At 47.1% G+C, this 14,864-nt stretch overlaps 1 protein-coding gene across 1 annotated transcript in view; it reads left to right on the top strand.

Annotated features, from left to right (window-relative positions):
* LOC311065799 (acylamino-acid-releasing enzyme-like) overlaps positions 1-14,864 on the top strand; it is a 34,230-nt gene that overhangs the window by 6,448 nt on the left and 12,918 nt on the right. Inside the window, exons 6-16 of the mRNA XM_084086548.1 lie at positions 759-850; positions 923-994; positions 2,367-2,504; positions 4,565-4,656; positions 4,754-4,794; positions 4,892-5,013; positions 5,221-5,281; positions 8,552-8,649; positions 8,928-8,979; positions 10,301-10,389; positions 10,668-10,806. Coding sequence (XP_083942674.1) covers positions 759-850; positions 923-994; positions 2,367-2,504; positions 4,565-4,656; positions 4,754-4,794; positions 4,892-5,013; positions 5,221-5,281; positions 8,552-8,649; positions 8,928-8,979; positions 10,301-10,389; positions 10,668-10,806 — 996 coding nt within the window. The remainder of the gene's footprint in view (positions 1-758; positions 851-922; positions 995-2,366; positions 2,505-4,564; positions 4,657-4,753; positions 4,795-4,891; positions 5,014-5,220; positions 5,282-8,551; positions 8,650-8,927; positions 8,980-10,300; positions 10,390-10,667; positions 10,807-14,864) is intronic.

Below are 14,864 nucleotides of genomic sequence, written 5' to 3'. Positions count from 1 at the left end.
AATGTTTCAGAAACCCAAATAGTGACCTTAACCCGACCATAACCCGAATATTAACAGCTTGTAAACGTAGTCATTGACTCACTCATAAAGTCTTCACTTGTTTCATTACTGGATGATTCAGTGTTTCTGAAAGAATCTCTTGAGTGAATGATTCAATGACAAACACATATTTGACCAGTCTCCTGCCGCCACCTACTGGTGTAACGATGTAATCACTACAATCTTTATTTGAAGCATCAAGTTACTTTTAAAAGCTGATTTGCTCTATTGTGATCTACTGTAGACATCAGTGTTTATATCTGAACTATACTCTTTTCTCCAGCACTCCTGTGATAATCTGAGTGAGTGTAAGACAGAAATAATGATGCTGTGATGTTGAAAAGACTGTTAGTGAAGCTGTTTCACATCTCTTCACGACGATGGCTCTCTCTGGGCCAGAACATCTGAGTGTTCCTGTGATCACAGGGTTAATAGAGTCGCTGAGGAGTGAGATCACTGGTGTTCAGATCGCCGTCTTTAACGGTTAATCGTGCAGCTCTACAACACACGATTACACTGATAACAGTGACATATGGAGTGTGATATTATATGAGCAGAATCATGAATTTTTAAATAGCCTTTAGTTTATTTGCTTTTGTTAGTTGGTGGCAGATTACAGTAAGGTCTTCAGTTAAGGCTAGAGCAGCTGTTCACTGGAAAATGACATTTCCTGATCAATCCACATGAGCAGACGCTGATCATCTGCTCTCTGTTCTCAGATCAGTTCGGCTGTCTGGTCTGGTCTCATTCAGAGACTCACCTCCTGTATGTGGCTGAGAAGAAACGACCCAAGACAGAGTCCTACTTCCAGGTTTACACGAAACACACCCTTCCTAATGATTCTGTGAGTGTGTTCTTCATCTGACCCCGTGTTGATCCGCAGGGTCCTGAGACGGGTTCGCTCACTGATGAAGAGGACACCGCCAAGACGGACAAGAAGGAGGAAACCGTCCTGGTAAAAGTTTGCCGTCATGTATTGTTGATTTTTATTTGACAGGGACAAAGCATGTTAATGAACATTAGTATTAAACAAGCCGGATTATAGCAACATTACTAATTACATCCACAGTCCCTTGGCAGGAACACACAAGAACACACACTCGGCCATACACACGACACTACAAAGAGACAATACCCCAAACACATCATTACAGTTTCTAAGTAAAGTGTTTATACAACTGATTCGTCATAAGCCACTTCTTCAGATGATCTTTCCCAGTGTGAGAAGTAGAGCGTTGTCTTATTGACTGGTACACTATTCCAATATTTGCTCCCTATTAGAGATAACACATTCTGATCAAAAGATGTTCACTTCACAATCTAATCTAATGACAGACCTGGTACCAACACCACAATCTGTCCTCCGTTTTATAAACTCATTTAACAGAGGCCCATGCCAGACCTTATAAATAAAGCAGGCATATTTTACATTTTTACAAATTTTAAAACTCATTTTTAATTTTTATTTTACAGTAATGAAATGAGAGTTGTTGTTTTTTTATTCAACACTTTTATATACAGTGACTCCATTAACTTTAGGGTTGTGTCACCTATGTAAATACGGCCTGGCAGCACCGACTGTCAAGAGTGGCCTAATATACTTAAAATTCTTTCAATAAAATTGTACAATATTAGACAACTTTTTTTTTGTGACTTTAAAAAGTTAGAGTATTATCCAAAGTAACCCCAAGATATGTAAACTCTTTAACAAGCTTTCAAGCTCCTCTCCTCTCAGGAATACCTCTGAGTCTGTCATCTCTGCTAACTGTTTGCAAACATCATACACACAGTTTTCAACCTGTCCTGGTAAGCCAATCCTGAATATTGGGCATAGCAGAAGTCAAAGTAATCAAAGCTTTTTCAATATTCTTAGCATGGGTAAAAATTACTACATCATCTGCATTCATCTGAACATTTACACCTTTACATACCCCAGGTGGATCATTTATATAAAGTGAAAATAAAATTGGTCCCAAAATAGAGCCTTGTGGAACCCCCTGAGGACAAGCAAGATAAGAAGATTTTGGACCATCAATACACACACACTGTTTCCTATTTGAAAGAGATGATTTTATCCGAAGTATTGCCTCCTCTGAATAAATTGAATTTGTTAGTTTAGATAAAAGCATCTGATGGTCAACAGTGTCAAATGCCTTCTTTACATCTTTAAAAAGAACAGCACCAACACACACACTCTTACCTAATAAGAGTATGCCATCTACCCCTGCTTTAGTTTGGTTAATGGTTTTGATCTGCATTGTGTTGTGTGTGTGTGTGTGTGTGTGTGTGTGTGTGTGTGTGTGTGTGTGTGTGTGTGTGTGTGGCAGGGGCATCAGTTTGAGTATTATGAAGACTGGGGTGAAGCGCTGGTGAATAAAAGCAGCCCAGTGCTCTGTGTGCTGGACATCGAGGGCAGCAACATCACGGTTCTGGAGGGAATACCCTCCGACATCTCTCCAGGACAGGTACAGTACGAGTCCTTGGGCCCCATCTCGCACCCAGCACAATTGACTTTGTTCACCGACGCATGTGTCATTCCTATTTCGCACCCGACACACAGCGGACTTTTCCCTCCACAGACGCACGTCGGTAAATTAGGGAATGAACTTGCGCTTGAACTTGAAAAGAGGAGGCGTGTTCTGGCGCAAACGTTCCCTGGTGCTATTTTGCAGTTTCAGAAAACAATTCCGCCACTGACCAGGAGAAACCTCGTCTAAAGTCAGCGGCGCGTTATTCAGATGCTATTTTAAGGGCGCATGCTTGGCCATAATCAATGTAGCGTGAGCACAACACACACACACACTTCTCTCATCTACACAGACGCAGCAGTTTTCATTTTTGCAAACCATACATTATTACAAGGAAAAATATTCCACACGAGGGAAATCATTGTTGTGTCCATGAAGATGTGAAAAAATAGGCATAAATCTAGCTTACACATTTACCCAAATTATCATACGCCTGTTTAACCGAAGCTAATCTGGGTGTGTTTCTCCATCCCCAATGTCACTTCTCTGTGTTTTACGGCCCTGACGAGAGCGTCGGTCTCCTCGGCTGTGAACCGCTCCTGGCGTGCGTCTGGCGAATCCGCCGTTATAATAGCAATCCGCCATGGAACAAGCGCGCCTGCTCTTAAAGGGAATGTGAGATGACGCTCTGATTGGTTTATTTCACGTTACGCCCAAACCACACCTATGAGTAATGAAGCGACTTCAGACCAACACATTTTAGATTTGCGTCGAGCGCAAGAGTTATTTATCCCGCCGGTATAATAGCAAGAGACCCGCCCACAAAGTTACTTGCGTCTCGTGTTTGATACTTGCGTTTCAGATCGTTAAAATAGGGCCCTTGTGTTTAACATGCGTTCAGATTGAGATTGTGCTTATTTTAACGTATTATATATTGATTTGAATGGCAGCTTAATCTGGTATTGCTTCTGCTTCAAGGCTGAAAGAGCAAAAAATCATAAAGTCTCATTGGCCACATGCAGACTATAAAATTTCGGGAGTGATTTCAAGGATTAGTTCACTTCAGAATTAAAATGTCCTGATAATTTACTCTTCCACACGTCCTCCAAGATGTTCATGTCTTAATTTCTTCAGTCGAAAAGAAATTGAGGAAAACATTCCAGGATGTTTCTCCATATAGTGTCTTCAATGGGGTCCAACGGGTCGAAGGCCCAGATGTGAGTTTCAGTGCAGCTTCAAAGTCTCGACACGATCCAGCCGAGGAATAAGAGTCTCATCTAGACAAACCAGCGGACATTTTATAAAGAAATAAACGTTTATATACTTTTAACCACAAATGCTGGTCTTGCACTCGCTGTGATGCGACACACATTACATAATCAGGTTGAAAGGTCAAGCGTGTTCTGGTTCAGAAATGTAGAGTAGAGTGAAAAACTCTTAAATTTTCGACATTGTTGTTTTACCTTTTATTTAAAAAAAATTGTAAATGGCGTTTGACTCAGTCTTTGCATGTTTGCTTTGTAAACACTGGGTCTGTTCTTCCGCCTATGTCACGCGTGACCTTTCAACATGATTACGTAATGTGTGTCGCATCACAGCTAGAGCAAGACCAGCATTTGTGGTATTACTATGGGATTCTTCCTTTGAAAGCTTTATTTTTTAGGAGTGTAGGCTATACATTGGATTACATGATCATGTATCTTCATATACTGAACAATTTTGATTCTTCAAAGTGTTAGAAAGATGTAGGCCAACAAACTTTTAGGGTGTCCCCCATTTTGACTAATTTACTTATATTTACCAAATTGTGATGTGCATAGACAACAGAATATGGAGGATGCATTGATCAGTTGCATGAGGTTTCACCCATAGGGGGCACTAGTGCTCCAGCTGACTGAAATACATGATAACTGGTATAGCTCTGTAACTGAGCTGACTGAACGAGGTGAGATTCAGCATTTACTAGAACATCATTCAGCAAAGATCACAGGGCCTGTTCTTCTAGTTGTTCTTCTGCTTTAGATGTTTTGTTCTGAATAAGTGGCTCTGGTCCGCAGGCGTTCTGGGCTCCCGGGGACACCGGGCTGGTGTTCGTGGGCTGGTGGCACGAGCCGTTCAGACTGGGGCTCAAATACTGCAACAACAGAAGGTGATGATGATGAGGAGGAATATCTGTGTTATGAAGAAGATGAACTTTCTAAACCTCTTCATTTTCGTGTTGTTTAAATGCTCTGTCGTTTCTGCAGGTCGTCCCTGTTTTATGTGGATCTGGCTAGTGGCAAATGTGGTAAAGCTCTCATCTTCAACCATTCTGTGTGTGTGTGTGTGTGTGTGTGTGAGTGTATACATTTTTGACACTCATAATCTTGTATCTGTGTTCTCAGACCAGTTGTCCTGTAACTCCAGCTCCGTCTGCTCTCCTCGGCTCAGTCCTGATCACTGTCGCATCGCTTATCTGGAGTCTGGCGTCTTCGGCCCTCACCAGCAGTGCAGCCGACTGTGTGTGGTGTGTGTGTGTGTGTGTGTGTCCAATTCTTAAAGTAAATGAAAGCTGACTGTAAAGTGTTAGCACTAACAGTAATTAGTTTGCAGTATGACTGGTACACCCTGCAGACGAGTGTTGTGGTGTGTGTGTGTGTGTGTGTGTGTGTGTGTAAACTAACCCTGACTGTAAAGTGTTGCAGTAATGTGATCAGTTGTGGTGTGTTTGCAGTATGACTGGTACACCCAGCAGACGAGTGTTGTGGTCGATGTGCAGACGAGAGCCAGAGAGGGTAAGGGCATGTTTGCATACATTTTTTTATTTATTTATTGGTTGGTTTATTGGAGTTCAGAAACGTGTTATTCAGATAAAGTTCTCTTTCAGTCTGTCATACATCGGACGTGCCGAATGACTGGGATCATGCTTAGGGACCCTGTCATCTTCGAGTGTTAACAGAACGAGCCAAAGCACATTGGCGTGTGAGATCTGCATCTCGAGCTCCGCCTGCAGCACGGGTATAAACACGGAAGCGGATGCAGGAACCACTTGTTTTCCGCTGAGGAGCCGAGCGTTTGATGATGATTGAACCTGGCTGATATGAGGGAGACCGACAAGTCTCGGTTCCTGGACTCCCCCATTTCCCAGGTTGGGCTCTTCGGCGACGTGGTGGAGAACTTCGCACTGCCTAGAAGCGAACTCCTGGCTCCCCGGAGTCCAGAGGCTCCCACATGTTCAATAAAAGAGCAAATTCCTCTGTTCCTGGGTCCCAAGAGGGCGAGGTTGGCAGTGAGCGACCCTCCTCACACACCCCCCGCCGACCCGTGGAGACTAGGGGTGAAACGGTTGACAAAATTCACAGTTCGGTTCGATGCGATACAGTGGTGTCACGGTTCGGTACGTTTTCGATACAGCAAAAAGACAGAAATGCCAGAGAAATTTACTTGATTTAAACAAACAAAAAATTTATTTTTAAATAAGTGTGAGTTTTCCTACATCTTGAAACTTTTAGTTTTATAAATGGTGTTAATCTTTGAAGTATGAACAAATAATGTTTTGGTCATCACATTATAAATAACATTTATATATGATAATATTTGAGTTTTGAAGTGCTGGAAAAAGATGTGACGTACTTGAAAGCATTTTACTATTCCTGCCACACTTCCATGGTTACAGTGAGTGTTACTACAGTAAATCCATGGTGAATGTTGCTGATCTGTGGACTTAAAGCCTATAACTAGTTAATTCATGGCACAAGTTTCTCCTGGTTTCCACGTCAGCGCTGTTTGATCTAATAGAGATCTACGATTAATAACAGAGAAATGTGAATGCTTCTCACTGGATCTCGCAGCGATGTTATTACTTTGTCGAATTCAAATGCTTTCTTTACTGGATCTCTTAGCGCTGTGTAGTAACAGTGTCGCTTGATCAAGATCGGCTCGCACTGCATTGACATTGATGGTCCAAACTGATAAACGGTCCGTGAAGCACAAAATAATGAGTAGCGCAGTTTCGTTCCGCTTTCATTACATTTGCCGCATGATGTTGGGCATCGTTGTGGTGGTCGACTGCTAACAAAGGTCGCACCGGCAGGGAAAATGGTCCAACGAATCGTTCGGTTCGTAATGCGTAACAAACCGAAAGCCTCGTTGCCCCACACACTCAGCTTCGGGCCGCTATGCCGTCCGAGTCGGGTCCCTGTCTTCCACTTCGCTGCCCCGCCGTGGGTACTTCTGTGGTGCCTCTGGTCCCCCTGGCCCGGTTTGTGGAAGCCTGGAAAGTGCTTCCCAGAGTGTCTAGCTGGCTCCTCCGTACCATCAGACTCGGCTATATGATTCAATTCGTCCGACACCCGACCAAGTTCAGGGGTGTTCACTACACTTCGGTGTTGAGCGAACGGGCCCCTGTCCTGCGTGTGGAGATCGCAGTCCTACTGGCGCAGGGTGTGATCGAGCCGGTCCCTCCAGCCGATATGAAGACTGGCTTCTACAGCCCGTACTTCACTGTACCCAAGAAAGGTGGTGGGTTACGACCAATCATGGACCTGCGTGTTCTGAACCGGTCCCTTCACAGACTGCCGTTCAAAATGCTAACGCAGAAACGCATTTTCGAATGCCCCCCCCCCTCCCTCCCTCCCCCAGATTGGTTTGCAGCAATCGACCTGAAGGACGCATGCTTTCATGTCTCCATCCTCCCGCGACACAGGCCTTTCCTGCACTTTGCATTCAAGGGTCGAGCGTATCAGTACAAGGCCCTACCCTTCGGGCTGTCCCTGCCGCCCCGCGTCTTTACGAAAGTCGCGGAGGCAGCCATTGCTCCCATGAGAGAGCGTGGTGTTCGTATCCTCCACTGTCTCGACGACTGGCTGATGCTACCACAGTCTCGGGATCAGTTGTGCAAACACAGGGATCTGATGCTCCGGCATCTCAGCCAGTTGGGTCTTCAGGTCCTCGTGCAGAGGATCTCTTTTCTCGGTATGGAGCTGGACTCGGTCCACCAGACGGCATGGCTCACAGAGGAACGTGTCCGGTCAGTGCTGAACTCCTTGAATACTATCAAGAGCAGAACAGAGGGCTCACTGAAATTTTTCCAAAGGCTCCTGGGACATATGGCATCCGCAGCCGCAGCAACGCCACTCGGGTTGCTTCACATGAGGCCGCTTCAGCACTGGCTTCACGGCCGAGTCCCAAAATGGGCGTGATAAAGCGGCACCGTGTGACAATCACCCCGGCCTGCCGCCAAACCCTCAGCCCGTGGTCAGACCCTTCGTTTCTCTGGGCCGGAGTGCCCCCAGAACAAGTGTCCAGGTATGCTGTGGTCTCCACAGATGCCTCCAACACCGGCTGGGGAGCCACAGACAACGAACATGCAGTTGCGGGGGTCTGGACGGGCCTCCAACTGCATAGGCACATCAACTGCCTCGAGTTGCTAGCAGTACCCCTTGCTCTGGGCCGCCTCAAGAAGCTGCTGCTCGGCAAGCATGTGCTGGTCCATACGGACAACACTGCGGCCGTTGCGTAAATCAAGGTGGTCTACGCTCCCACCGCATGTGGCGACTCACCCGCCATCTCCTCCTATGGAGTCAGAAGCATCTGAGGTCGCTTCGTGCCACTTATTCCCCGGCCTGCTCAATTGTGCAGCCGACGAGCTCTCACGACAGCCTGTGGGGGGGGATCGGGAGGCTTTGGCTAGGCACTGGACGGTGGCGTGTTACTTGGGATCCCAATCATTCGGCACTTCCGACGTACGTCCCGTCGCCAGCATTGCTGGACCACCGCTGACTCCGGGGCTTCCGCTCGGCTCCTCAGCGAAAAACAAATGGTTCCTGCATCCGCTTCTGTATTTCTACCCGTGCTGCGGGCGGAGCGCGAGATGCAGATCTCACACGCCAATGTGCTTTGGCTCGTTCTGTTAACACTCAAAGATGATAGGGTCCCTAAGCGAATCCCAATCATTCGGCATGTCCAGCGTACGTATCCGTAATCCTTCAGGGAACGAGGGTCACATATGTAGCCAAGACGATCTCTGGCCTGTTTAATATCTCTTTTTTCTGTGTGTGTGTCAGATGGTTTTACTGGGATCTACAGCTCGAAGCTTTCTCCCCGCTGCTGGTCAGCTGACAGTCAGCGTGTGCTGATCTCCTGCGCTCAGAGAGGCCGTAAGGTACTGTTCCATGGACACAGATAAACATGGTTAATTATTGCAAATTGAATATGAACTGAGCTGAGCTGGATGATGACATCACTGTTTTCTCCAGAGATGCTTTATAGAGGAATTGAACTCGTTTCCTATTTGATTATCTTTACACAGTTACTGAACTGACCTCAGCTGAACATTGACTCCATTGTCTTTTTAGAGTTTGAAGTCTGTTTGCGTCACTGATTCTGTTATTGTCCTGTATATTAATAAAGTTGATTTGACATTGTGTTTGTATATTACAGGATCTGTTGGTTGTTGATACTTCGAGTCGCGAGGTCACGTCTCTCACTTCTCGTATGTAGAGCTACTCTCGTGTTCTCATGTTACGCATGACTTCTCATATGACTACTGTACTCTACTGTACTGTGCTCTATAGTACTGTACTGTATTCTACTCTAATCTACTGTACTCTACTGTACTGTGCTCTATAGTACTGTACTGTATTCTACTCTTATATACTGTACTCTACCTCTACTTCTACTGTACTCTACTGTACTCTATTCTATGCTGTACTCTACTTCTACTGTACTTCACTCTGCTATACTGTACTCTACTCTTATCTACTGTACTCTTCTGTACTGTACTCTACTGTACTCTACCTATACTTCTACTGTACTCTACAGTACTGTACTTCACTCTACTCTACTGTACTTCACTCTACTGTACTCTATTCTTATCTACTGTACTCTACTTCTACTGTACTTCACTCTGCTATACTGTACTCTACTCTTCTGTACTGTACTCTACTGTACTCTACCTATACTTCTACTGTACTCTTCAGTACTGTACTTCACTCTACTCTACTGTACTCTTCTGTACTTCACTCTACTGTACTCTATTCTTATCTACTGTACTCTTATGTACTGTACTCTACCTCTACTTCTACTGTGCTCTACCTCTACTCTACTGTACTCTACCTCTACTGTACTCTACCTCTACCTCTACTGTGCTCTACCTCTACTGTACTGTACTCTACCTCTACTGTGCTCTACCTCTACTGTACTCTTCTGTACTCTACCACTACTGTACTCTACCTCTACTGTACCATACCTCTACTGTACTCTACCTCTACTTCTACTGTGCTCTACCTCTACTGTACTCTACCTCTACTGTACTGTGCTCTACCTCTACTGTACTCTACCTCTACTGTACTCTTCTGTACTCTACCACTACTGTACTCTACATCTACTGTACTCTACCTCTACTGTACTCTACTCTTCTGTACTGTACTTCACTCTACTATACTGTACTCTACCGCTACTGTACTCTACCGCTACTGTACTCTACCTCTACTGTACTCTGCTGTTCTCTACTCTACTGTACTATACCGTACAATACTCTACTGTACTTCACTCTACTGTACTCTATTCTTATCTACTGTACTCTTCTGTACTGTACTTCACTCTACTATACTGTACTCTACTGTACTCTACTCTTATCTACTGTACTCTACCTATTCTGCACTCTGCTGTTCTCTACTCTACTGTACTATACCGTACAATACTCTACTGTACTTCACTCTACTGTACTCTATTCTTATCTACTGTACTCTTCTGTACTGTACTCTACCTCTACTGTACTCTACTGTACTGACTCTGATCTCTCTGTACTGTAGAATCTCAGGAAGGAAGCTGGAGTTTACTGAATATTCACCGAGATCTGATGGTGATCAGCTGCTCTTCACCAAACCAGCCTCCAGACCTGGTATTCACACGTACATTATCAACATATATATATATATATAGACAGTATGCGTAAGGAAAAGACAATGAAGTACGACTGAATGAATGACGTCCTGGGTCAGTGAAGACCCGAGGTATGAGTTTAAGGGTTCAATGGATCTCCGATAACAGGTTTTCCTCGTATAGTTAATATAGATGATTTAATGAGATGATTAATATATCGCTCTGCAGCGTGTGTGTGTGTGTAATGAAATGTGTGTGTAATGAGATGTGTGTGTAACGAGCTGTTCTGTTCTGCAGCGTGTGGGTTTTCTCCCAGCGAAGGGTTCTGAAACTCAGGTGTCGTGGGTCACGCTGGAGGAGACTCAAACTCAGGACCAGATCAGCTGGAGCACTGTGAACCTCAGCCCTCCACCCGAGCAGGACAACACACAATACCGTAAGATCTGTGTGTGTGTGTGTGTGTGTGTGTGTGCCCTCCACCCGAGCAGGACAACACACAATACCGTAAGATCTGTGTGTGTGTGTGTGTGTGTGTGTGTGCCCTCCACCCGAGCAGGACAACACACAATACCGTAAGATCTGTGTGTGTGTGTGTGTGTGTGTGTGTGTGTGTGTGCCCTCCACCCGAGCAGGACAACACACAATACCGTAAGATCTGTGTGTGTGTGTGTGTGTGTGTGTGCCCTCCACCCGAGCAGGACAACACACAATACCGTAAGATCTGTGTGTGTGTGTGTGTGTGTGTGCCCTCCACCCGAGCAGGACAACACACAATACCGTAAGATCTGTGTGTGTGTGTGTGTGTGTGCCCTCCACCCGAGCAGGACAACACACAATACCGTAAGATCTGTGTGTGTGTGTGTGCCCTCCACCCGAGCAGGACAACACACAATACCGTAAGATCTGTGTGTGTGTGTGTGTGTGTGTGTGTGTGCCCTCCACCCGAGCAGGACAACACACAATACCGTAAGATCTGTGTGTGTGTGTGTGTGTGTGTGTGCCCTCCACCCGGGCAGGACAACACACAATACCGTAAGATCTGTGTGTGTGTGTGTGTGTGTGCCCTCCACCCGAGCAGGACAACACACAATACCGTAAGATCTGTGTGTGTGTGTGTGTGTGTGTGCCCTCCACCCGAGCAGGACAACACACAATACCGTAAGATCTGTGTGTGTGTGTGTGTGTGTGTGTGTGCCCTCCACCCGAGCAGGACAACACACAATACCGTAAGATCTGTGTGTGTGTGTGTGTGTGTGTGTGCCCTCCACCCGAGCAGGACAACACACAATACCGTAAGATCTGTGTGTGTGTGTGTGTGTGTGTGCCCTCCACCCGAGCAGGACAACACACAATACCGTAAGATCTGTGTGTGTGTGTGTGTGTGTGCCCTCCACCCGAGCAGGACAACACACAATACCGTAAGATCTGTGTGTGTGTGTGTGTGTGTGTGTGTGTGCCCTCCACCCGAGCAGGACAACACACAATACCGTAAGATCTGTGTGTGTGTGTGTGTGTGTGTGTGTGCCCTCCACCCGAGCAGGACAACACACAATACCGTAAGATCTGTGTGTGTGTGTGTGTGTGTGTGTGCCCTCCACCCGAGCAGGACAACACACAATACCGTAAGATCTGTGTGTGTGTGTGTGTGTGTGTGCCCTCCACCCGGGCAGGACAACACACAATACCGTAAGATCTGTGTGTGTGTGTGTGTGTGTGTGTGTGTGTGTGTGTGCCCTCCACCCGAGCAGGACAACACACAATACCGTAAGATCTGTGTGTGTGTGTGTGTGTGTGTGTGTGCCCTCCACCCGAGCAGGACAACACACAATACCGTAAGATCTGTGTGTGTGTGTGTGTGTGTGTGTGTGCCCTCCACCCGAGCAGGACAACACACAATACCGTAAGATCTGTGTGTGTGTGTGTGTGTGTGTGTGCCCTCCACCCGAGCAGGACAACACACAATACCGTAAGATCTGTGTGTGTGTGTGTGTGTGTGTGTGTGCCCTCCACCCGAGCAGGACAACACACAATACCGTAAGATCTGTGTGTGTGTGTGTGTGTGTGCCCTCCACCCGAGCAGGACAACACACAATACCGTAAGATCTGTGTGTGTGTGTGTGCCCTCCACCCGAGCAGGACAACACACAATACCGTAAGATCTGTGTGTGTGTGTGTGTGTGTGTGTGTGTGTGTGCCCTCCACCCGAGCAGGACAACACACAATACCGTAAGATCTGTGTGTGTGTGTGTGTGTGTGTGCCCTCCACCCGGGCAGGACAACACACAATACCGTAAGATCTGTGTGTGTGTGTGTGTGTGTGTGTGTGTGCCCTCCACCCGAGCAGGACAACACACAATACCGTAAGATCTGTGTGTGTGTGTGTGTGTGTGTGTGTGCCCTCCACCCGAGCAGGACAACACACAATACCGTAAGATCTGTGTGTGTGTGTGTGTGTGTGTGTGTGCCCTCCACCCGAGCAGGACAACACACAATACCGTAAGATCTGTGTGTGTGTGTGTGTGTGTGTGTGCCCTCCACCCGAGCAGGACAACACACAATACCGTAAGATCTGTGTGTGTGTGTGTGTGTGTGCCCTCCACCCGAGCAGGACAACACACAATACCGTAAGATCTGTGTGTGTGTGTGTGTGTGTGTGTGTGTGCCCTCCACCCGAGCAGGACAACACACAATACCGTAAGATCTGTGTGTGTGTGTGTGTGTGTGTGTGTGCCCTCCACCCGAGCAGGACAACACACAATACCGTAAGATCTGTGTGTGTGTGTGTGTGTGTGTGTGTGTGTGTGTGCCCTCCACCCGAGCAGGACAACACACAATACCGTAAGATCTGTGTGTGTGTGTGTGTGTGTGTGTGTGCCCTCCACCCGAGCAGGACAACACACAATACCGTAAGATCTGTGTGTGTGTGTGTGTGTGTGTGTGTGTGTGCCCTCCACCCGAGCAGGACAACACACAATACCGTAAGATCTGTGTGTGTGTGTGTGTGTGTGTGTGTGCCCTCCACCCGAGCAGGACAACACACAATACCGTAAGATCTGTGTGTGTGTGTGTGTGTGTGCCCTCCACCCGAGCAGGACAACACACAATACCGTAAGATCTGTGTGTGTGTGTGTGTGTGTGTGTGCCCTCCACCCGAGCAGGACAACACACAATACCGTAAGATCTGTGTGTGTGTGTGTGTGTGTGTGTGCCCTCCACCCGAGCAGGACAACACACAATACCGTAAGATCTGTGTGTGTGTGTGTGTGTGTGTGTGTGCCCTCCACCCGAGCAGGACAACACACAATACCGTAAGATCTGTGTGTGTGTGTGTGTGTGTGTGTGTGCCCTCCACCCGAGCAGGACAACACACAATACCGTAAGATCTGTGTGTGTGTGTGTGTGTGTGTGTGTGTGCCCTCCACCCGAGCAGGACAACACACAATACCGTAAGATCTGTGTGTGTGTGTGTGTGTGTGTGTGTGTGCCCTCCACCCGAGCAGGACAACACACAATACCGTAAGATCTGTGTGTGTGTGTGTGTGTGTGTGTGCCCTCCACCCGGGCAGGACAACACACAATACCGTAAGATCTGTGTGTGTGTGTGTGTGTGTGTGTGTGTGCCCTCCACCCGAGCAGGACAACACACAATACCGTAAGATCTGTGTGTGTGTGTGTGTGTGTGTGTGTGCCCTCCACCCGAGCAGGACAACACACAATACCGTAAGATCTGTGTGTGTGTGTGTGTGTGTGCCCTCCACCCGAGCAGGACAACACACAATACCGTAAGATCTGTGTGTGTGTGTGTGTGTGTGTGTGTGCCCTCCACCCGAGCAGGACAACACACAATACCGTAAGATCTGTGTGTGTGTGTGTGTGTGTGTGTGCCCTCCACCCGAGCAGGACAACACACAATACCGTAAGATCTGTGTGTGTGTGTGTGTGTGTGTGTGTGCCCTCCACCCGAGCAGGACAACACACAATACCGTAAGATCTGTGTGTGTGTGTGTGTGCCCTCCACCCGAGCAGGACAACACACAATACCGTAAGATCTGTGTGTGTGTGTGTGTGTGTGTGTGTGTGTGCCCTCCACCCGAGCAGGACAACACACAATACCGTAAGATCTGTGTGTGTGTGTGTGTGTGCCCTCCACCCGAGCAGGACAACACACAATACCGTAAGATCTGTGTGTGTGTGTGTGTGTGTGTGTGCCCTCCACCCGAGCAGGACAACACACAATACCGTAAGATCTGTGTGTGTGTGTGTGTGTGTGTGTGCCCTCCACCCGAGCAGGACAACACACAATACCGTAAGATCTGTGTGTGTGTGTGTGTGTGTGTGTGTGTGCCCTCCACCCGAGCAGGACAACACACAATACCGTAAGATCTGTGTGTGTGTGTGTGTGCCCTCCACCCGAGCAGGACAACACACAATACCGTAAGATCTCTGTGTGTGTGTGTGTGTGTGTGTGCCCTCCACCCGAGCAGGACAACACAC

This window comes from Abramis brama (genome assembly GCF_963993115.1).
Source record: "Abramis brama genome assembly, chromosome: 16".
Lineage (NCBI taxonomy): Eukaryota > Metazoa > Chordata > Actinopteri > Cypriniformes > Leuciscidae > Abramis > Abramis brama.
The sequence above is the reverse complement of the archived record's forward strand: the minus strand, read 5'-3'. Positions and strand labels throughout refer to the sequence as shown.